Genomic DNA, 23,126 nt, shown 5'->3' on the forward strand with positions numbered 1-23,126 from the left:
CTAGGTGGCATATAAGTTATTGCAGCAAGGTGGCAACTCTGTCAGAACAGCTGACACAGATTTTAATTGCAATTTGCAACTAGTTTGTCTGCTGCTTGTTAATACGTTCAAATTGCAAAGTAATGGCCGAAGAAATAGATGATAACGATTTCTATCGTGAAAACTTTAGCGCCGATTCCGACTGGGAGGTGTTCAACGCCCAGCTTGGCGAGCTGTTACAAAAATGGGAGGTGGCCGTCGACGTGGGCGTCCCACTGCAGCCAGAGGAGCTCTTCCATTGCAAGTGGCACGTAGAGTCGCAAACTCTGGACATGCTTCGCAATAGCATTGCCGTGGACTACTACGAAGCGCAGCCAACTAACACACCGACAGTTGTAGCGGGCGAGGAGGGCAGCACCTGCCTGCAGCGTACGAATTGCCATCACGATTTGATGTGCAGTTGGAACAGCTTTGGACCGCCCATACGCAACTCCAGCGAACTGCACACGTTGGCGCGGATCTATGGACTGCGGCGTTTTGTGCTGATGCATCCCGTGCATGCTGCTAGCAATTACATGAAGTCCACATCAGAGTTTAATTTCTTTTTGAGTGCTGCGGCTGTGGTGGCTGCCGAAGTGTCGAGCGTGGTACCCATCTTTGTGCAGCTGTACGATCCCAAGTGGAATTTCTATACGGGCGTCGCACTGGCACCCGCTCTACGCACCAATTTCCGACTCATTGGTCTGGAGCAGGCGCCACCGGAATGCCGTTATTTGACGGGCCTCGTAACGCTCTTCCGTGACAAGCTACCCTCCGCGTACACCGAGGAAGCCAGGGTCTCAGTCCGCACCACCTACACGTTGGATGCGGTGCGCATACGCATGCCTTTATATGTGCCCTTCGATCATGGTCTAAGCTCCGAGGACATAGCTATCGATGGCGACGTGGAGCAACTGGATGTGCAGCATTTCTATGCGCTACCGCATGGTTATGCTCCGGAGTCATCCACAGAGAGCTACCTCGTCTACACCTGGCCAGAGCTCTCGGAGAGCGTGGCCTTTGATAGCGAACAGCGCACGGATTTTCTGCCTTCCAAGGCACCCTTGGGCAAGATCTATTTATCTGTGGAGGCCTTTTCGTACCTAAGCTGCTGCTTGCAAGATTATCAGGCGGTGGGCAAGGTCGAGCGCTCGCTGGAATCGTATGTGGGTCGCAATTTCTCTGGCATCAGCAGCGGCGCTGAGCGCACGAACCCATTGGATAAGCTAACCGAACACAAGCTGACCTCGCGAAGGGAGCGCAACTATGAGCTGCCCTCGCAGGCAGGTCTTACCAAGCGTTTGCCTGGACCCATGACAGAGAGCGAACTCACGGAGCTATTGGTCTATCTGTTTCCCGATATGCATCCCGAAATGGCGCTGTTTCCCTATGCCAAGCAGAGCTTTAAAGAAAAGGTGAGTCGTTTTACAACTATGGATGAGTGTACCCTTCTTGCAGGTGTAATCTCGAAATAGGTAATGCCTTAAGCGATAGCTCGATAGATACTTAGATAGATAGCTTCTTGATCAGCATGACGAACTCAAACGATAATTTTGCTTCCATGTTCTAAGTGGACTTGCTTCTTACTCTTTGTGTGTTAATAAGACTTTTAGTTTCATTTGAGTGTATTAGATAGAAGAACTTTATAATTCAGCTTTCAAAGAAACAATTAGAAAAAATTTAAAGTCTTGTGTTGATTTGTTTCATTTTTTTTATTGAGAATCTTCGAGAAACCTTATCCATACGCATCAATAATAAGCTTCATAATGTCTAACATATCATCAATATTCTATATCATAAAGTTTTTATAAGAACTATTATTCGGAAACGGCGATGCTGTTTAAACACATTTAAAGTTTTCGGAATATGATACATCTCTTTCTTGATTTCCGCTTTCTCCTTTTACTTCTTTTAGGAGTCTGCGATTGTGTGTGTGGATACAGTTTGGGGTTCATTTTAACAAATAGGGGTTTATCCAAAAAAAAATAAAGTAATAGGTCGACTTTTTATTTGTGATCTAAAAACATTACTTACACTCAAACTTACAGTAACTGATCCTTAAATGAAATTTCTAAATTTTTATAAATTTCTTTCTTGCAGTTCGATCCGATGCGCATCAAGAGCGCAGTTGCTGATTCTTTGGTTTGTCGTCTCAGCTGCTTATTGGCCACTTGCCACGCCCATTTGGGCAGCTTGGAGGGCATGGCGCAGCTGTGGGCGGCCTTTACACGTCAATTGCGTTTATTATGGGATAATTCTCTATCAGTGCCCGGGTGAGTACCCCCAAGAATACGAAATATTAATACAACTTTTGGTCTTAACAAAAATATGCTTTATTTGGAACTTGATGCGTATAAACGAAAAAAATGTGTTTTTTTTTCATTTCAAATACAACAAACAAAACTGGCAAAACTTGTCTCTAATGAAGTTTTTGCTAACATTTTGTTATATATTATTTTGTTACTGTTGAAGCCGCAAAGTTAACACTTTAGTGAATACATTAACAATTTAACGCACATTTATTGTTAGAGAGTAACTTTGATCCGTTCTAAAATCTAAAATCGGGTGGTGTTTTGCTTAACGATCTATCGTTTTTGGTGTCGTTTGTGGTATAAGAGATGAGCCCTCCTCAGTATCATGTTTCGTATGGGTTTCAGCGTGACATTTAAGAGAAATGGTTACAATTTGGGAGACGACAGCAATATACTTAAGATTCCTAACTGCTTCTTACAGAAAATCTATTGTATAAGTGTTCGAAATGAAATGAATTCAAGTAGATCTCTTAAGAACAAGTCCTTAAAGTCACGTGATTTTGTATTATTGGAACTTCATGTTTGGCAGTATTTGTGTTCAATACACAGTTCCATCAAATCCAGCTCATCTTCGTACTCTAAAGTGCTGCTAAACTAAAAACTAAGCACGTGCTTTTTTCGAATTTTTGTAATTCTTCGATCCCTTTTCTCGCTGGTGCTAAGGCAGTTTACTAATTTAGTTCATTGTAATTATGTTAAATACTAAATTTGATTTTGCATTTCTTACATTCTACTATAATCGATAACTCAGCCGTGTATCGAGTTATCGATCAATGAAATTCTTAACTACTTTTTATTTTGCTTACTTTACAAGTGAAACATTTGCATTTGCTCTAGTTTTAAATATAAGCCTAAAATTGTTGGGTGTTTTCTTCTTCTGCTGCTGCTCCTGCTTTTTCCCTTCCAAATTTATTACCTACAATTGATTTATATTTATTCATATAGTTTATATTCATAATTTTATTGTTGTTGTTCTAAATAATTGCTCCCGTTTTCCATCTAAATTGTGTGTTGTTTGTTTACCTGTCTAATGCTCAAAGCGTTGTCTTAACTTGTTCTTAAATCGAATTCTAATAGATATATTTACCTTAATGTACTAAGTATTTAGTGCCAGGCATGAGCGTTGTGGATTTGGCCTTTGTGGGGCCCAAATCCTGCTCACGGGCACTAAATATTGTTAACTGTCAACTGTGTTCGCTCGGATTTGCGCTCAGGCAAATCCCATCATTAAGAATGTTTGAAACTCAAATAGAAAGCTTAGGGCTATCAATATTATATACAAGGATTTACAGTAAGCTTCAAATAGTAAGCATAAAAAAATTACACTTAAACTTAAAAAAGTTGGGCAATAAAATGAAAAGAATCTTAATAAAAAAAATTAAATACAAACCTTCATTAAAAACTAAAATTCGTTTACAAATGAAAAGAATTTGAATTTCTTCTAATATGATTTCTTTTAAATTTATTAAAATCTCACTATAAAATTATAATTAAACATAAAAATTAAACAAATAATTGTTATAAGTGTAAAACTTAGCACACAAACGTTTCGACTGAAGCTTTTATACAAAATGTAAATTCTTGGATTGCAAATAAAAAATTGCTTTTTAAAAATGTTCAACACAAATTTTGAGAAAATACAATTTCTCATAATTTACTCAGTATATTCAAGGCAGTAAACGCCCCACTTGCAGGGCAATTGGAATGTGTTTATTTTTTTTTTTCTTTCTTTTGTTTGACTGGTTTCGACAAGCATATTTAAGGATTTTGTAACTTCTCTTGAGACTCTTGTTAATTGCTCAAAGTGGGTTAGAAAATATATTGAATTATTATTAAATATTTAACTTGATTATAGAACAACTTTGTTGGAAATCATTTTTCTTTATGAAAATGGGAAATCTGTTTTTTAAAAGAATTTTTTTTGCATCTCTACTGCTTCTAATTCTGATTTAAATTTCAAACTCGTTATTTTAAAATTACATCAATAAAATGTTCTTTTTTTTAAATTTTATATAAAGCAAAAGAGATTATTTTCTTAAAACATTCATTCAAGCACATTTTGAACTTAAAACAAATCTGAAATTTTGTTTTTTAAATCGTTTAAATTAAGTAAAAAATGTGCTTGAATTGAATGCAGTGTCTTCTATGTTTACTATTTTTATAGTTTAAATGTGAGGCAAAATATCTCAAGAATAACAGAATATGTTTAACGATCTGTTTAAGCATTAAAGAATTTTATGAATAGTATAATAAAATATTTCAAGCAGTGTTTAGGATGGTTTAAGCAATAATATTGTAATATAATATTATGTAAAGTAAAATTAATGTCTTTTTAAACAAATAATTCATTTTCTATGCTTGTCCAACCGCAGTTTTGAATTAATTTTGCAAATATTTGTTTTGTTCATTTCTATGCTATATTAAATAGTTTAGTGTGTAAGTGTGTGTTGTGTGTGTGTGTGTGTGTTTTTGTGTGTGTATTAGTACCATTTATAAGATATTGACTTACGTGTTAGTTCTTTGATTGCTTAACATTTGCTGATATACCAAAAAAATCTACGCGCACAACGACAAAGAACCAAGGAAAGCGCTGTTACAGTTACAGATACAATTGCAGTTACAGATACAGATACAGATACATTTATGTACACAAACCAAATATAATGTCTATGTGGTTAACATACGTATTCATTGCACAAAAACACAAACAGCATACAAAAATAGTTAAGCTAAGTTGTTCGAGTTGCTTTTCTTCTTTCTAAACTTTATGCAAATTGTTTGGGACACGAAAACAACATCAACAGCAAAAGCAACAGCAACTAAATTGTTAGCAGCAACAACTAGAATTATGTATTGCACTCAAAGCGTGTCCATGTCTAAGTCCAAGTCCGTGTCAATGTCAGCCAATGTCAAGTTCAGTTCAGACAAGGCCTCCGCTGCTGCTGATGCTGTTGTTGTTGCTGCTGCCTCTGTTGCAATTGTTGCTGTCTCATGCTCATATTTAGCTGGCTGCACTTGCTCAATGCTTGACACTGAGGTGCTCGGCGCCAAGGATGCTTCTGCTTGTGTGTCAACGCAACTGCTGTCAGTTGTTGTTGCTGCTGCTCTCTGCTGTTGTTGCTGTTGTTGCTGTTGCGGCTGCTGCTGCTCGCTTAGGCTACAATTACAAGTACAGTTACAGTTATCACTAAATGTATGCGCATTAGTTGCATCTATTAAATAATTGTTTCGTCTATATAAAATATTGTTAGTCGTTGCATTCGTCGTTGCCGCCGCGTTCAACTGTAAACGAAAGGCATTGCTGCGGCTGCCCAGACGTGTTGCTGGCGTGCTGCTGCTATTGTTGTTGCTGTTGCTGCTGTTGCTTGTGGGGTGATAAATGATTTCCTGACGCTCATATTCGTTAAAATAGTTCTCGACAACAATGCCGCCGTTGTCTACTGCTGCTGCTGCTGCTGTCGAAGCTGGCAACAGCGACTGTTGCTGATTGTTGTTGTTGTTGTTGTTGGTGCTGCACGCGTGGCTGTTGCTGCTGCTGCTGCTATTATGGAAATTGGCTGCACGGGGCACCACATCTGGCGGCGAGGTGCAGCGTTGCGTTTGCGGTGTATTGTAATATTGTAAACGTTGTTGTTGCTGTTGCTGTTGCTGTTGTAGTTGATGTTGCTGTTGTAGTTGATATGGCTGCTCCAATTGCTGATTGTTTCTATGTCGTTGCTGTTGTTGCTGCTGCTGTTGTTGTGCTGCAGCAGTTTGCTGCTGATGCCGTCCATCGCCTGCACCGCCACCCACTGCCATGGCCGGCGTCAGATATTGTCAGAAAATGCCATCCAAATTTAATACAACATTGAAATATCAGGATAACATGAGCCGCCCTCATAATGGCACCAGACCGTTGCGCGTTGTCGGATTGCGCGCCATATATATATCCATATCATGATCGGTCCAATTGTCCGATGTGTCGCAATAATTGTTCAACGTGTGCGTTGAACCAGCTGTCGAATATCTGCTCGAACAGTGAGAAAGAGCGAGAGGGGGGAATAGATCAATTACAATGCACAACAATTTACTCAATTTGTGTGTTGGGAAAGTTGTATGGAAAAGGCGGTTAATGAGTTGTGCAAAAATGTTAAAGCCGATACGAAACCAAACGAAATTAAATATAATGGACGTAACGAATTTACAACATTGAGCAAAGCAAATAACAGCAGAAAAAAAAATAATAATGAATTAAGTAAACAGTTAGCTGTGTTCGTTTATTAAAAGTTACTATGAGGCTTGGTCGGAGGTGGTTAATTAATGGAATAGGCGTTAAGGCTATTGTCGAAGGTACTTTATTTGCTTTACAGATTGTATAATAAATAGGGAGGGTTTAATTAGAAATTGTAGTTTGACTTTTAAAGTTTTTGTTCTATAACAAAAGAGTGCTCCTCTTAACTATTAACCTGTCAGTAAAACTATCAGAAGAAGAAAAGAACAGCTTTTTACTTCTATCTATTCCAAGAAGGGAACGTTTCATTTATATCTAATCCAAATTGCGAGCCTTACGGACTATCAGTCTTTAGGCATCTTAGCAAGGAATAGCCCAAATATCGACTGCAATATACAATTTCTTCTTGTTCTTAAAAACAATTTTAAATATCTTAATTCTAATTGGACCGTCTACTTTATTTCTCTTTGCTTTTCTCCTCATATAATTTTTCATTTTAAAGTTTCCCATTTCCGAAGCTTGATTGATTTATTAAAAAAAGTGAATGGTATTTTTTGGCTTGAATAAAACTTACTAAGCTTCCAGTATTACAGTTTTTACAAATTAAATATGTGTTCTTTCAGTTTATTTTTCCGCAAATTAGCAAACATTTTGTTTAAAGGGGTTTTCAACGCGCATTAATTATATATTTTTGTGAATTCAACAAGCAAAATTTAGAGTCAAAGCAAACCTAATTTAAATGGTTTTATTATGCAAATATTAGCAAAACATACTCAAAGCTCAAGATATGCTTCGAAAAGCTTTAGTTCTGCTCTTGGGTGGAAGGGGGAGATGCGCAAATGGTTAATAATAAATTTAATGGCAACACATAAAAATGATAATAAAAAATAAACAGGTTTTGTTTTGAGAAACTCTTGTGCAAAAAAAATTGAAAGTGTGACGCTTGTAATTAGCGAAATGTGACAGTTATCCGAGTTGTGTGTGTGTGTGTGTTGTGTGTGAGTGTGTGTTAATTGAGTGTGTGAATGCTGTCTCTTTGAGCCGCACCAATCACCTGGAGGGTTAGCATCTTTTGGTTGTTGTGTGTCTGCGTTCTACTTACCGACTTCCCGGTCGATGGTTATGTATGTGCGTTGTGTTCAGTTGATCGCGTGATCTGGAGCGCGGACGCGAGCGTCTTGCATTGCTGGATGCAATGCTGGCTGGCCCGCCGGGGCCAACCAGCCCGCTCATGCCCATCAAGCTGCCGCCGCCAACCATGCCGCCCATGCCGTTGGCACCGCCGCCGCCAGGTCCACCACCGCCACCGCCATGTATGGAGCCGGCGTAGGAGGCGCGCGACATGCGCTCGGAGGCAGCGGCCAGCGACTGGCGCGACTGACGCAGCTCCGGGCGTGAATTGACCAGATTTGTGGGGAAGGCGCTACCCAAATAGCCGCGATGTGAATTATTCGAAAAACTGTGCTGCGACTGCCCATCGGCTATGGATCTGTTTTGGTGTTGTGTGTGGCATTCGCATGTGTGAATGTGTATGTTCGTGTGTGTGCGTGTGTGTGTGTGTGTGTGCATCGTGTTGTGGCATGAATAAATAACAAACATAATGAAATATGAAATTACAATAAAATAAACACAAATTAAATATGGCAAAAAATCAAGCAAACATTTGGTTAACATTTTCAATGATTGAGGTTGTTTTGTATTAATTTCGATGTCAACACCGACTAGCTGTTACTCTACATACCTTGATTTGGCCACCTTGCCGGGCATGCCAGAGAAATGACTGCGCATATCGTCGGGCTGTTCGACTGGATAGATGCGTGGTCGCGGTATCGAGCGTCCACTGTACGCTGATACTTGATCCCATTCCTGAGGGAAGAGAGACGGTGCGGTGTTACCAGGCTTTAAACATATTTTTCTTGTACAAAAATCGGTGTAATCAGTTGGACCTTAAGTCAAACATATATCACAATTTTATTATTAGTTACCCAAATTATTCAATTTTCTTTTGCTATCATTTTAAACGCCGCTTAACTTACACTTAAAGCTGACTATTATTTCGGTTTGTTGGGGCTATAAAATAGCTTTAGTATCTGGCTGCAGCTACATAAATTTAAATTTATTTAAAACTCAACTAAATATTTTGTTGGCAGCTAGCTGAAAAACAGAGGGAAATTTATACCAAAAATATAGGCTGGTATGTTTTTCTTTTTCCGCCTGCCACGTTTTATTTGTTGGCAAATAAATAAAAATAAAAAAAATATATATATAGAAAAATGTTGGCTTCAATTGCGGCCATTTCCGAGTCACAGAGGCCAATTTAGCAACAACCTGAGGCCAACGTTTTGGCCAACCCGCTCTATATACATTTTTTATGGCCAATTGGCAACTAAACTCACCTTGTGATTGTTAAACGCCGATAGCGTGGCAATCGAGCCAAGTGGTCCTGGCGAACCGGTTGGACCGCAACAATTAACGGGCAAACCTCCAATTGGCAGCGGACTCTTTTGCTGGTTATTCTGCAGTTTGCGCGAGCGTCTGCAAGAGAGAGTGTGAAGAGTATGAAGAGGCATTTGATAATGTTCTTGCTGATAGCATAAAATATTTATGGATGCCAAATGGGCCTAACACGCTTTAAAGGTCGCCCCGTGAAGCAGTTACAATTGTCTCACCTGCTTGCCGCAATGAACACAATCACAGCCACAATGATGGTGCCACAAATGGCTGCACTGGCCGCTATGGTTATCTTATCCATGTTGGAGGTCTGCGAGGAAACGGTACGCACCTCGCGGCATTGTTGATAGGGCACCGTTTCGGGCGTGACGTGCAGCTCCTCGAGCGATATGACGCACACTATGATGCACTCCTGGGCGGGCACATTCTTGATCTTAAACTCACGCTCGCTGGCCTCCAGCGGCGGGCCCTGCTTGAAGGCCTTCTCGCCGAACAGGCGATAGACAACGCGAAAGCCCAATATGTTGGCCGTCTCCGAGTCCCATTGTATGATCACGGAGCTGTCCTGGCGGAACGCATGCTTCACCTGCACCTCGTTGGCATCGTCGATGCGTGTGCCACGCTGCGGCGGATAGCCCAGCACCAGCGGCGGTCGCTGCGGCTTGTGCTGGTTGCCATTCGCATTGACATTGGCGCCCTGTCGCCAGCCGGGTGCCTGTTTGCCGGCTGTGTGCAATGTCGAGGAGCTGCTGCTGCTGCTGCTGCTGCTCGTTGAGGAGATGGCCGTGGCCTGAACGCTGCCGGTGCCATTGACGCCTACCGTTGGCGAAGCAGCTGCTGCCTTCGTCGCTTTCGTTGTGGCTTGTGTTGGGGCACGAGTCTGTTGTGGCATGTGGCGCGACCACATGGAAAAAAGAGATATTCATGTAGCCGACTTTGCGTAAATAATTGCTCACATTTCAAAAATTCATAAATTGTGCGTTTTATAGTCATTTTGGACCTAGTTCAGTTTCGAACGGGCGCTTTCTAGTCTAAAAGGTGAATTTTCTGCTATATATATTGCTAGCTTATCAGTTTTAGTTCTTTTACTTAGATTTTTTACAAATTAGCCCTTTTTAAATTTAATTCTTGGAAGCTTTTTCAAAAGCTCATAAAATTAATTTTAGTTCACGCTAAGAAGTGATTCAAGATTTATTTAGCTGAATGCCCAACAGATTGTTCAAGTTGCTTTATAAATTTAAGATATTCAAAATTAAAGACAAAAGGAATTTTCAGATGCAGCTAATAAATTGATTAAATACATTTAAATCTAGGTTTTTAGTGAGGATTTGTACCCTTTCAATATCACTTTTTAACATCTAGTACAAAGCGCGTTTAAATTGGTTCCTGATTCATATTAAACTAGTTCAAATGGTAGTTCAGCTTGATCAAACCTAGTTCCGAACTCAGAAAACTGGTTCTCTAATAGTTCATATCTATCAAGTTCGTCTGTAAACTGGTTTCAGCTTTCGAATTGCAACCAATACAATTACTCACCGTGCTGGCTGATGTGCTGGAGATGGAACTAGTTGTAGGCGCTACTGTTGTTGTTGTGGTTGTTGTCGTGGACAATGTGGTTGTTGTTGTTGGGGCTGTGGTGCTCACACTGTTCGCAACAGGCGCCGAGGCGGCTGTTCCGGTGCCCGTTCCAATAGCTGACCCCGTCTCAAACTCCACGGAATCGGGCGAAGAGGGAAATGTCGGCTTGAGATTATCGGCCAGACCGACTGGACCACGGAGCGCGGCATCGGCTATTTCGGGGCAGCTCAGCTCCTCTGGCTGTATGGAGTAGAAGCCGCGATCGCGAAAACGCGGCGGCGTGCCACAAAACTGAGGATTTCGCTCACGTGAGGTGACCTAGCGAAAGACAGAGGGAGAACGAGAGGAGGGACGTCATTTTTGAAACAATTGAATCGATATGCCTACGCTACACTCACCTGCAAATCGCCATTGCGTATCCATTCGGCAACCCAGCGCAGTTTGCAATCGCAGTGCAGAAAGCGCCCGCCCAGCGACAAACCACGCAGCGTGGCATTCAAATGGGCAAATGCGCCCTCCGGCACCGTGCTGAGTGGATTGCCGTCGAGGGCCAACAGTGTGATGCTTGGATTTCCACGAAAGGCCGCCTCCGGCAGGCTGGTAAGCAAATTGAAACCAATGTCCAGCACGCGCAGCTCCTTCAATGAGTGCACAGCGCCAATGGGAAAATCCGACAACAAATTGTTGAGTAAACTCAGCGAGCTCAACGTTTTCCGCACGCCCGCAAATGCCGTCTCCGCAATGCTCTGGATGAGATTCCGTTCCATATTGAGCGCTGTGAGCGCGTCCAGACCATCGAAGACGCGTATGCCACCGGCACCCGGAAGCTCCTTGATGCCATTCTGTGAGAGATCCAGGAAAGCCAAGCTCTTCAAACCGCGTATGCATTCCGGCACGCGACGCTGTCTCGTGCCCTTCAAATTGAGATTCTTCAGACTCTGCTCGAGGCCACGAAATGCGCCCGGCGCCAGCGTCACATTATTGTCGTTCAGCTTCAGCGTGGACAGCTTGTTTAGGCCCGTAAAGGCATCGTCGGGTATGTTGGAGAGCTGATTGCGAGACAGATCCAGCAGATTGAGCCTGCCCAGAACTTGCAGCGCCCCCACCGGCACCTCGCTCAGCAGATTATCCTGCAGATTGAGATTCTTTAGCACCGACTCCTGCCCCTTAAATGCGCCATTTGCAATCTTTTTGATGCCGCAACTGGATAGCTGTACATTGTGCAGACTCAGATTGCTGAACACCTCATTTGGCAGCTCTTCAATTGTCGCATTGTTCACATATAGCAAGTCCACGGGCTTTTGTCGCGCATATTTGTTCATTGCTTCCAGCAATTGCGTGAACTCGACCTGTCATGTACAAGAAATCAAAGGGTAATCAACTTACACAAAATCTAAAGCAAAAATTTGTAATTTGCGTCGAAAAACAAGGAATATTTTAAAGTTTGTAGTTTACCAGCAGCTTTTAGCATGAGCTTTACGCGTCACTTTAATTAAACAGCTCACAAATTGTTTCGATTACCAAGATAAAATGGATAAATTAAAAGAAATTAAACTCGCAAAGTAAGAAATACATTGGCAAAAAATATAATAATTTAATAATTATAAAAGCAAAAATTATCTTGATCTTTATGTACTTGAATTTTGCTGATTTTTGAACAAAATACTCTAAAGATTCGCTTGAATTCTATTTTAAACAATTTGCTTACCTGATCGCATTGTACACTAAGCTCTCGTCCCAGATTATAGGCACATATGCAGCTCGTCTGCAGATCGGGCACATCTCGCTGCCAGGGACATTGGGCGCTTGTGCGGCTGCTGCCTGCTAAAAGCAAAAGCAGCGACGGCAGCCAATATTGTCGATATGTGGGCGTGGTCGCTGTTTTAGTGCTGCTGCGTCTCATCTTGGCGCCGGCATAGAGCTGAAAGAGAGAGAGCCAAACAGAGTCTAGTTAGGCAGGGTCTTAAGACTTGTCGATGCTTAAAATGATATAATTAATATGTTTGCCTCAGGGACAATAAAGGAGGAAAACCAGATTTATCAATCAGATGTCCAGTTACTTTTAATTTGATTTTAATGCTCGTTAAACAACAAACTGCGCGTGAAGAGAGTGTCTCACCTTACCTAATCTACCCCAGTTTTCCCCCGGCCCCCTCTCGAATGGCCACTTTGTGGGCTGCTCATCATTCTCTTGCTGATCCTTTGGCAGTTTAGTTTGATTAATTTGCCTGTCCGCCCGGTCAGGCCTGTCAAGCTGCCAGCGCTACGGCCCATAAAAAGCAGCATAAAAAATGCTCAAAAAAAATAAAAAAGGAAGGTGAATAAGGAAGGCACAATAATCCTGCATCCCTTTTAGCAGCAACAAAATCGTGGTGTGTATGCTGCCGGACATTTAATTTAATTTGCCAAACGCGACAGGCGCGTAATAAAAAAAAAAAAGAAGAGAATAAAGTGAGCCGTAACAAAAGTGGACTGTCCCTTCGGTCCAGTCAAAAGCTGTTGACCTTTTTGCATAATCATGAATTATGGCCACACTCAATTTTGAGCCTCACAACTTTTATGCTTTTGAGGTGTCTCTATATTCGAGCTCAAGGCTTTTCTATTGTTTCATCTTGAAGCATTACGAGCACAAAAGGGTTGAATGTACTTTAAATAGATGTTACGTATACGCCGGGTTGTGCGCATTGTAAAATTATAGCTTATGCATTTTATTTCCCCAGCTGACAATGTCGCGAGCAAAAGTTATGTTGTAAGCAAATAAATAGTTCACCTTTTAAGAATATATTTCTTTTGATTTGATATTTGTCTTGCACTTAATAGCATTAGATATTTATTCAGACGTTTTATTTACAATTTTATAAGCTGTTGTAAAGCTCCACAAAAACTGAAGTGTTTGCATTTTAGAGCAAAGTTTTAGTTCAGCATAGAATGGATTTTACTCATAAAAAAAGTTGCAAATAAAATTTTAAAATAAATATGTTTGTTTTGATTTTGCGCAAAAATATGTTTATTTGTTATAAAGACATTCCTTAAATAAACAAAATATTTGCATCGGGTTAAATGTATTTGCTTACGAATTTAATGTGGAAAAATATTTTGCATTTATTTGGCTTTGGATTATATACAACGTATTTGGAATTGAACTTTTCTCGTTAGTTATTCACCGGAAACTCGACAGGCCGAGCACTTTCAATTTTGCCTGCATTATTTAAAGGCAAAAGTAAAAGTAAAATTGCAATTATCCAACCCTCCCCTCGACAAATTGCTCGTTCCCTTTCAAAGTTGAGCAAATCGAACGCTTCATTGATTTGTTTTACAGCCACAAGACCACAAATAAATATAATAATAATAAATAAATTAAGCTGCACGCTTCGCTCCTCCGCTTTTTAATAATAATAATCAACATTTTGTCTTTTGATTGATAGTTTTTCAGCAGATGTCTTTCTTGTCGATTTTTCCTGCCCTGCGGCTCAAAATGTCGTTCGCTTGACTTGATTTTGTCACGCGATTTGCGCGCTTCTTTGTTTTTGTTTTTTCCCCATCATTTGTGTGCTGCTTGCCTATGTTTTGTCCAATTCAAGTCTAAATTGCATTACGTGGCCAGCAAATATTTTGCGCTTGAGTGTGCATTCCTCTTGGCACCCCCAACCCCAACCCCTGCCAAGGCCCCTGCCATTCGGCGCTCATTTCTCACTCAGCTGTCCGGCCGCAAAATTTAATTAAAAAATTCTTGCACCCATTTTTTTTTTGTTCGCTCTGCAGAGTTTTTCCTCTGCTGCCGCCGGTCGCATTAATTGCATCACAAACATTTTTAATGCGCGAAAGTGCGAAAATTGCAAGACACAAAAGTAGTGAATGAAAAACGAATCAAGTACAGTTGTGCTGCAAAGTTTTAGCCAAAAAAAAACAGAGGAAAATACATTTTTCTCTACCCAATTGAAGGTGTAAATGTTTTTTTCTCGCCGCATAATTATTCACTTTTTGTCTTTTTTCGGCTAAATTTGCATTTTTAGACAATGCCCGAGCGGGTCCGAGGCAAAGCTACAAATTTTTCTCGTTCTGCTTCTTGTTTGTTTTTTTTTTTTGCCCATCTATTTTGGGACAGCTTACAAACAATTTTTCCCTTCGGTCCTGAGCCTCTCACTTAAAACGAGATTTAATTGAAGTTTTTTTTTTTTTCAACAATGGGCGAGAAGTTGTTTTTGCTGCCGGCACAGTTTTTAGTGGGTGGGAGTGGCCACATTGTGGGCGTGGCTGGGCGACCGCATGATAATGCTGTTAAGCATTTAAGTGGATTAGAATTTGCAGGTGTAAAAAGTTTGTTCTCCTTTTTCTTCTCTTTTTTTGGGTATACTAAAGACGAAAAGTTGTCAATTGAAAAGTTTACGTATATGACTGGAAGTGTGTGTGTGTGTGTGGGTGTGGGCAGGTGTGAAAGTGTTAGCTGAACTAATCTTTCAGGTCATCGCACGCATTAAAATTGAAAAAGTTCATGAAAATTCCTTGGGTCTAATATTATTAGAAGCCATTCATGAGTCTGTTAAAGTTCCTTTTGGGTGCTAAAATGCCTGGAAATTAAATGAAAAGGTTCTCAAATCTCAAAAGCAAATTAAATTTGTACTAATTGCAGTTGCCAGACTGTTAATAAGTGCACTTATCGATCATTTCGGAAACTCCTGCCAAGTCTATCAAAGTTAATCGGCCTGGAAAGCTTACTCTATCAATCATGTTCTGTTCGAAAGGCTGTTTAAACTAATTGAAAATGTCTGATAAGCAGCTAGTTGTGATTTCTAATCAAGTTAACTTGTTAGGAAAACAAAACTATCGATTATTAATTTTTATTTATACATCTTAAAATTGCGATTAAGAACTGCCAGATTGTCTATCAACAGAGCTATCAATATGCCTTGCTTGTGTATAAAAAACTTTAGTCTAAATCTAAATGTACGCCCAAGGTTTTACCTGAAGATCCTATTTTAGATAAGATACTTATCAATCACTACAGTAATATGTAGCTAATTAATTGTTCTATCAAAATAATTAATAACAAGCAGCGGATCATATCTGCAATTGGGCCCATAAACATTTCAGACGTTTACAATAATTTGCTGCGAGGCTTTTGATTTCTTAACTAAACAAAGTGTTGGGCCGCCATATGATATATGAGGGCTTATTGTTTGCATTGTGAGACCACGATTAGATAATCCTAAATAGCTAAGATTATTGTGGTCGATTAAGTCAAGCAAAATTTTTATTGCTTTCTATAAACCTGTGAATTCTAGAAAGTCAAACGGTTTTGTAAATCATTTCAACGAAATGTATTTAATTTCCTAAGACTTAAACTTAAAAAATATCAAGTGCTTATAATCCTGCCAGCTAAAACTCTTTGGGAATTCTAAGAAAAACATTAAATGCTTAATTATTTGGCAATCTTCAATGTTTCGCTTATAAAACTCTTTTAAGCTTCCGCTTTATAATTAATAATCTTTTAAAAGAGTTCAAAAAAATATGCTCTTGAAAATAAGATCTATTTCATAATGCCGATAACTGGTATAACTAGCATATGGCATAGGTTAAAATCTGAGCCACACAAACGGCGTTGGCTTCATCGAAAAAATAATTACCGCAGGTCTTCTCGTCAATGGTGCGACCATCGGCACAGCGCAAATAGTGGCGACAGCCCTTGGTGGAGCTCAAAACGAAGGGAATGGTGCGCCCCTGGCAGCGATCCTCCGAGCAGACCACCTTGTTGGGCTCAATGCACTTCTGTGAGCTCTTGTCAAAGAACAAATCATCGCCGCATTTGCCCCACGTTGGATTCTCATCGGGTGTGCCATTGGCCTGTTCGGCGCAAAAGAAATAACCCTGGCAGGTGGCACCATCTGGCACCAATTCATTCTTTTTGGGACTCTTCGCTGTGCCGCACACATTGCTGGGTAAGGGATGCACATCACATTCGACTAGATTCTTGTCCACACATGTTCCAGTTCTGGCCTGATAGTAGCCCGTCTTGCAGGTCTCATCCTTCAGTTCGCCCTTAGTGCACACATGATACCGATTACAGCCCTGCAGATTGTCAAAGTTGACACCGTTCTTGATGATGCTGCAGTAGTCAAAGCTGCTCGCCTTGCACTCGGAGGCATGACTCCAGGTGCACTCCTGTATGGTCTCATTGAAGTGCGTAGAGTCCGGGCAGGCGCCATAAACGGGCGTTTCCTCATCCATGCAATAATAGTAGCCGAAGCATGACTTTGGATCTGATATAAATAGGCCAGTCGCATTCGCACAGGTTACATCACAACTATCTGATCCGTCCAGCGTCTTGACGCACTTCAGCGTATCCTTGTCGAAGAACGGCGTGGTGCCCTTGCAGGTGCTATAGACGCTTTTGCCATCGATGCAGGTTATCGAACGACTGCACGACTCCGGATCACGTATAACCGTATTATTCGAGAAGAGCGTGCATATATCCTCAATGCGCTGGCTCTGGCCCAACCCACACAGGCCCAAGATCAAGAGTGCCACAAGGCTGCTGCCCGCTGCGAATGTTCAAAGCACTCAGTTCACATATTAGAAGATGTCAATTAGTAGCCAGCACCCACCTTTCATTGCGACTTTCTGTTCCGTTCTGTCTGCCAGCTGGCTGCTAACTAATCAGAAAACAAGTTCAGCCACAACTGTGCTTGCTTGCTTTTATATCAAAGGATCTGCTGCTTGATAAGCCAATGGAAATCTTAATTCATTATTGAAGAACATGCCCAGAGGAAATACCCACAGATTAGATTAATAATATCAAATACGTAGAGATTGAACCAGCTATATGACTATGACTTTGTGGCATTATAGTCTGACACATTGATAAATCAATCTCTGTAAAGTCCAAGCTTAACGAAAATCTGGTCACCTGAATCCATAGAAAAACATATATATATATATATATATATATATATATATGGTATATGATATATATAAGCTTAAAGAAATACACGTATGACTCTTATCTGTCGATGGCCAAATTGTTAACAATGCCATAAATCACTTTCCATTTCACAGCTGGCGCCTGCTTAGAGAACCTTTCAGAGCACCCCAATTGGGTCTATACAAATATAGAAATACATTTTAAAAGGAAATAGCTAAAAAAAAAAAAAAAAATTTCAGTCAGCGAAATTTGATTAGCTTAATCGTGCGAGGTATGGGAAACTATGCAGAATTTTCGAATTTCGACTAGAAAATAGTCTTTTATTAACGCGTCGACCTCCGGTAACTACAAAAGCATATACATTCGGGTATATTATACATAGAATCAGTTAATCATTTCTTTTTTTCTTAAGATCTCCTGCCATTTTCACAACAATCTTAGCTTGTCAAAAAAACAATTTTGAGAGCCATTTTGAAACCCTAAAAAACAGCTTGATGCTTCCCTGTGCTTTAAATCTCTCATAGCCTAACATATATAAATAATATTTGAAAGTAGCTTCGATTATTGATATATGCTGATAAACAATTCAAAAAATATGCGATAAAAATAAAATTATGAACATAAATTATTGATAAAAATTCTCTACTTATAAACAATTATATTTTGCAGCAATATAATTGTTTATTTTCCCAGTAAATTTAGCTTAAATATGATTAAAAAAAAATAAGCTATGACGGGTAACAACTTTTTATCTATTTAATTGAAAGTTCCTTAAATAACCAAAGCCAAAAATAGGCAATATATTTTTTGTCAAAGTCTCTTAACTCTCATAGGCCTCTTTAAGGCTAAGACCTTGGCAACTAGCGCATGTTGAGTGTGTGCTTATATATTCAACATCTTGGCTTGGGAAATAAATAGAACTATAAAGTGACTTGGCCAAAAATAAAATGGGCCAAAACAAATTGTTATGCTCTGGCCACAAACTAAAACGTAACGTTAGCTCATTTATTTGGCCAGTTTATGGCCGGGGGCGTTGTCCTGACGAGGTTCACCTCAGCCCGGCTCCTCCGCCCTCCGAAACAATTAATGATGTGCACAGGGCACTTGAGCTTAAACTGGCCAACAAGATACCAGCTAAGGGCAGCTAGCTCTATTGTGGTCAGCATTCTGGTAGCAGTTGTTGGCCGAAATGCTTGTCAATTGGTTTTTAGCCGCTTTAAAAAGCTTTTAAGCAGCTGCAGCGCCTGTCCATGCAAAACTCATAAGCAAACTTTATGCAAATGCACAATAGAAAAGAGTAGAGCTGGGGGTTGGGCGCAGCAATTTGCTGGACACATCCGCTGCTGGCCAAATAAGTCAGTTCCGTTGCTGGCCAAAACAAGAAGAAGCGTTATGCAGGCAACACATAACTGTTCAAATCGCCACTACTTGAAGTTCAATAAACTCTTTGTCCATGACTCACGGGAACAGCAGCTCCTCTCCCGTTGCCCCTCAAGAGGAGCTCATTTGCTATGCACAAGCCGAAAGCCACGCACCACACAAAAGCGGATGAAACAGCGTGAATACCAAATGTGCCAGGCGGCAGAGACGACGGTGACAAAGTCGCGTTCCCTCCATCTCTCCCTCTCTTTCTCTCTCTGTCTGTGTGTCTTTAGACAGTGCGTGTCGTGGATTAAAGATATAGTTGGGCGTATATATATATATATATATATATATATATATATGTGTGTATCATATGTAGGTTGCCATTGTCATTGGCATAGACACCGACAGCTGACGCCTTTATTGCCACTTTGCTGTTGGCTCGAAAAGGGGCTCAGCTCAACTCACTTCAAATCGCCGTCTTTGTTAAGGGTATGCAAAATTCTTAAAAAAGGTTTATTTTGTTTGGAATATATCACAACGCAATTTTGTAAATAGATGCATATCAACACGTACCGCTTAAATTATCTGAACTGCTTGATGAGAATATTCAAATTGAATGAAAGTTTAAGAGCTTAACAAATGAGCTGTAAATATTTCTAACTTTGCTGCACTTCATAACATCAGATGTTCATTGAAAAACTTATCATTAAGAAAAAGGCTTAAACAAACTGTTAACCACTTTGAATTTTATCCTTAGTCTTTGGTTTCGCGAACAGTTACCTAACTTCTAGCAGTTAAAAATGAATTCTCACTTTTCTTTTATGTCCTGAAGTTGCCAAGTATTTAAATTCTTAACATAGGACTTACAGATCAGAGTTGACAGGTCGAAGCTTTGAGGGCTGCCAGTTAGTTATACACTTATCGATAAATTATAACATATTTAAAATGTTTCCAGTTATTAACACATTTATCGATATTGATCATGTATCATGTTTTCATGTTTATAAATACTTGTAATTAATTATCTTAAGTAGCTATTATTAAGAAGTTCGGCATATACCATCACAGTATTTTATTTTGTCTTACATTATCCATATATTTGCAATATTATCGATAAGTCTGAAGTTTATAACTTTGTAATAGCTGATGTGCCCTTGTGTGTTATTAGTTGTTGTCAGATCATGAATTTTGCGTCTTGCGTTGTTAGATGCGCAACTTTTCAACAACTATTGTATGTTTTCAGGACTGTTTTTATTCGCTTTTATTTAAGCTTTTGCTGTACTGCAATTTGCGAATTTTATGATCCAAACAATCTGATTTAAATTAAATTGCTTTTCACAATACAAACTGTACAAATATTGCTTAATTTACGCTTGCATTGCTCTTTAACCGAAATCTCTTTGCACAGCGTTGCACCTGGTTTTCCGGATACACGCACCTGTCTGCTGCACCAAAAGCTGCAGATGCTCAACGTTTGCGTGGAGCGTCGCCTGCAGCGCGAGGCGCTTGGCAGGCGTAAACAGCAGCAGCAGAAGGTTGTGGAGGAGCAGCTGTTAACGGATGAGGACGAGGAGGATGATGTCGAATTTTTTGACTGCGACGAACCAACTTCCGCAAGCGGCTCACCAACTAAAGCCGTGCTTAGCCTCAAGCCAGAGGGTCGCTTGAAGCGTTTGGGCCAAGAGCATTTGCTAGACGAACCCGAAGAGTTTCTGTATATACCAGAAACGCAAGAGCCGGTGCCCAAAACAGAAGATCAGCTGCAGGACGACGCGGAAGTAATGCTAAAACTGGGACCCGGTTCGGGCTTGAGCACACAAATGATGTGCACTTCGCTTTTGTCCGATATGGAAGCATTCAAGGCGGCCAATCCGCGCGGCAAAATGGAGGACTTTATACGCTGGTATAGTCCCAAAGACTGGGAGCAGGTGCAGAATGGTAAGGAAGTAAAGTTAGCGATGCGTCTGCAACGATAATATATCTATTAATATATTAACGCTCCAGAAAGTGGAGAGACTGTGCATCAGTTGAGCGTGCGCATGACAACCGAGGGCAATACCTGGCAAAAGGTATGGCATCAGGCACAGCCGACTCCAGTTGCCAGACAGCGACGCCTCTTCGATGACACCAATGAGGCGCTAAAAGTGTTACACTATCTGGAAACGCGTAATATGAGCGAGATCTATGGACTGACTATTATACCCACGCTGCACACGGCCATACTGAAGTTAATTGTAAGTTATGGTAGATGTAAGCCGAACATGAAGATACTTTTGCAATATACAAAGCTTGTCGAAAGAATTTGGCCAAGACAAATTTTTAGTTTGCTTTCACAAAAGTTATTATTTACATAGTTGGATTTTTATACCCTGAACCCATTAAAAATGGGTATAAGGGTATATTGTATTTGTGCAAAATCCAAATGTATGTAACAGGCAGAAGCATCTCCCACCCCATAAAGTATATATATATTTTTGATCAGCATCAATAGCCGGGTCGATCTAGCCATGTCCGTCTGGCTGTCCGTCCGCCCGTCCGTCCGTCCGTATGTATGAACGCAAGATGTAGTTGCTCCTAGTGCCTGCGCAGATCGAGTTTGTTTCCGATAATCGATAACTTACTCCGTGTTCAAGCGATCGATAAAATCGATATCGATATCCTGTTTTTTGGGCAATTTTGGTAAATAATAAGAATATATATATATATATTTAAAATAGAATATATATATATATGCATATGCTGTTGGAAGAAGAGGGTTCAGAGTATCCCCTAGTCGGGAGCTCCCGACTAGAACCTCTTACTTGTTTACTATATTTACGTTTCACACAATATATATATTTTATCTCTACTCCTTCAGGACATCTACAGCAATGCCCACGTGGAGGATCTGTTTAGCAGCCACATCGAACAGCTTTTAAATGAATTGTGTCGCGTCTCGCGTGCCCACACGAATGAGCTGCCCAATGTTAGGAATCTACTCGATGATCTGGCAGAGCTGGAGCGTCGTTTCTATCAGTTCAAGTGCTTTGAACGACTCGCTGGCTATCCAAAATGCAGCTCACTGACAGAGATCAAGCGACAGTTTGAGGAAATACTCAAGAATGATAATAGCTGCACAATTGTGGATAAAAAGCGCGGAGCTGCGGGCGATGTGCTGTGCAGCAGTGGCAGCTTGTATGATATATTGAGTCCTAAACTCGAAGAGGATATATCCAATCGGTTAATCAGCAAAGATTATGTTATACGTCTGGATGGTGATACGAAATCAACCGAAAAGGGTCTCTATCTGGGGCCACAGTTTATGCGAGCGATTGTTACGGGCGACAAGCTAAGACTCTGTGGCGCCTTCACGGAGAGCACAACCTTTGTTTAGAGGAAAGAGTTGTAATTAAAAACCACTCTTCAACCGTTCCAATTTGGTAGCGTACTTACTTTGTATATTAAATAATCCTCTTGATTGTATACCATTTGACAGGGTTACAAAGTCACAAGGCTTATTTTGTAAATACGGATTGTACGGAGTAGAACTTTCGATGGCGTCGGTTTTGAACTTTCAAAATTTGTACGTTAATAATCCGATTTCCGATTTCGGAGGGATGTACCTCTTTCTACTCGTACTGATCCCGACTATCGATTGCCATCCACATTCCATGCCGTCCAATCCACATTCTAAGAGATGACTCAAAATAATTTTTTTTTTAAATTTATTTATATCTTTTCAGACTAAAGAATTCAAAATTCCAACTGATCCTGGAAACTACGACGAGTCCTTAAGGGCGCAAGTATCCAGGATTGGAGTTCAATAGCCCGGGATAAAGTCATTGTAGGCTTAGGCGAAACATATATCCACAATTCAAATATAATTTGTAACGATTATAGGTTTAATATGTATTTGTTTATTTTAAGAGATATATATAATATATAAATAAAATAAATAAAAACTATGTATAATGCTTTTAGAAAAATAAATTATATAAAATAAAAAGCAATCTGCTGTGTTTTTATTTTATATGACCCTTGCCAATTTGTCGATTTGGGTCCCTTTTTTGATGCCAATCGTTAGAACGGACCCTTACGAGTCAAAAATGGTATAAAATTAAAATTATTTGACGGAAATATTCCAAAAAAATCATCAAAAAGGTTGTATTTACGAACGAATCGGTTTTTTGTCAACAACATTTTTCAACCCATCGATGATTAATTTAGGACATAACTCCGCGCGGAGGTATGACGTTCCAAAACGACATACCTCCGCGCGGAGATATGACGTTCC

General features: G+C 40.2%; 3 protein-coding genes across 3 annotated transcripts in view; 1 reads left to right on the forward strand and 2 right to left on the reverse strand.

Annotated features, from left to right (window-relative positions):
* Window positions 1–35: 35 nt before the first annotated feature.
* Window positions 36–22,797, forward strand: Rab3GAP1 (RAB3 GTPase activating protein subunit 1). The gene is made up of 6 exons (XM_002051691.4): window positions 36–1,433; window positions 2,119–2,291; window positions 20,262–20,791; window positions 20,858–21,087; window positions 21,711–22,272; window positions 22,576–22,797. The coding sequence occupies exons 1-5, from the start codon at window positions 123–125 to the stop codon at window positions 22,224–22,226; spliced, it is 2,760 nt and encodes a 919-aa protein (XP_002051727.2). The 5' UTR covers window positions 36–122; the 3' UTR covers window positions 22,227–22,272; window positions 22,576–22,797.
* Window positions 3,993–23,126, reverse strand: part of haf (leucine-rich repeat and fibronectin type-III domain-containing protein hattifattener) — a 73,320-nt gene continuing 54,186 nt past the window's right edge. Inside the window, 8 exon segments of the mRNA XM_070209328.1 lie at window positions 3,993–6,336; window positions 7,643–8,029; window positions 8,282–8,406; window positions 8,937–9,075; window positions 9,210–9,871; window positions 10,528–10,887; window positions 10,968–11,918; window positions 12,278–12,490. Of these exon segments, the coding sequence (XP_070065429.1) occupies window positions 5,190–6,336; window positions 7,643–8,029; window positions 8,282–8,406; window positions 8,937–9,075; window positions 9,210–9,871; window positions 10,528–10,887; window positions 10,968–11,918; window positions 12,278–12,472 (3,966 nt within the window). The 5' untranslated portion in view covers window positions 12,473–12,490 and the 3' untranslated portion in view covers window positions 3,993–5,189.
* On the reverse strand, window positions 15,910–17,272 carry LOC6627838 (peritrophin-44). The gene is made up of 2 exons (XM_002051692.4): window positions 17,172–17,272; window positions 15,910–17,108 (listed from the first exon to the last, which is right to left on the reverse strand). Exons 1-2 carry the CDS (start codon window positions 17,176–17,178, stop codon window positions 16,126–16,128), a joined length of 990 nt encoding a protein of 329 aa, XP_002051728.2. The 5' UTR covers window positions 17,179–17,272; the 3' UTR covers window positions 15,910–16,125.

The sequence above is a fragment of the Drosophila virilis genome, chromosome 4 (assembly GCF_030788295.1).
Source record: "Drosophila virilis strain 15010-1051.87 chromosome 4, Dvir_AGI_RSII-ME, whole genome shotgun sequence".
Classification (NCBI taxonomy): Eukaryota; Metazoa; Arthropoda; class Insecta; order Diptera; family Drosophilidae; genus Drosophila; species Drosophila virilis.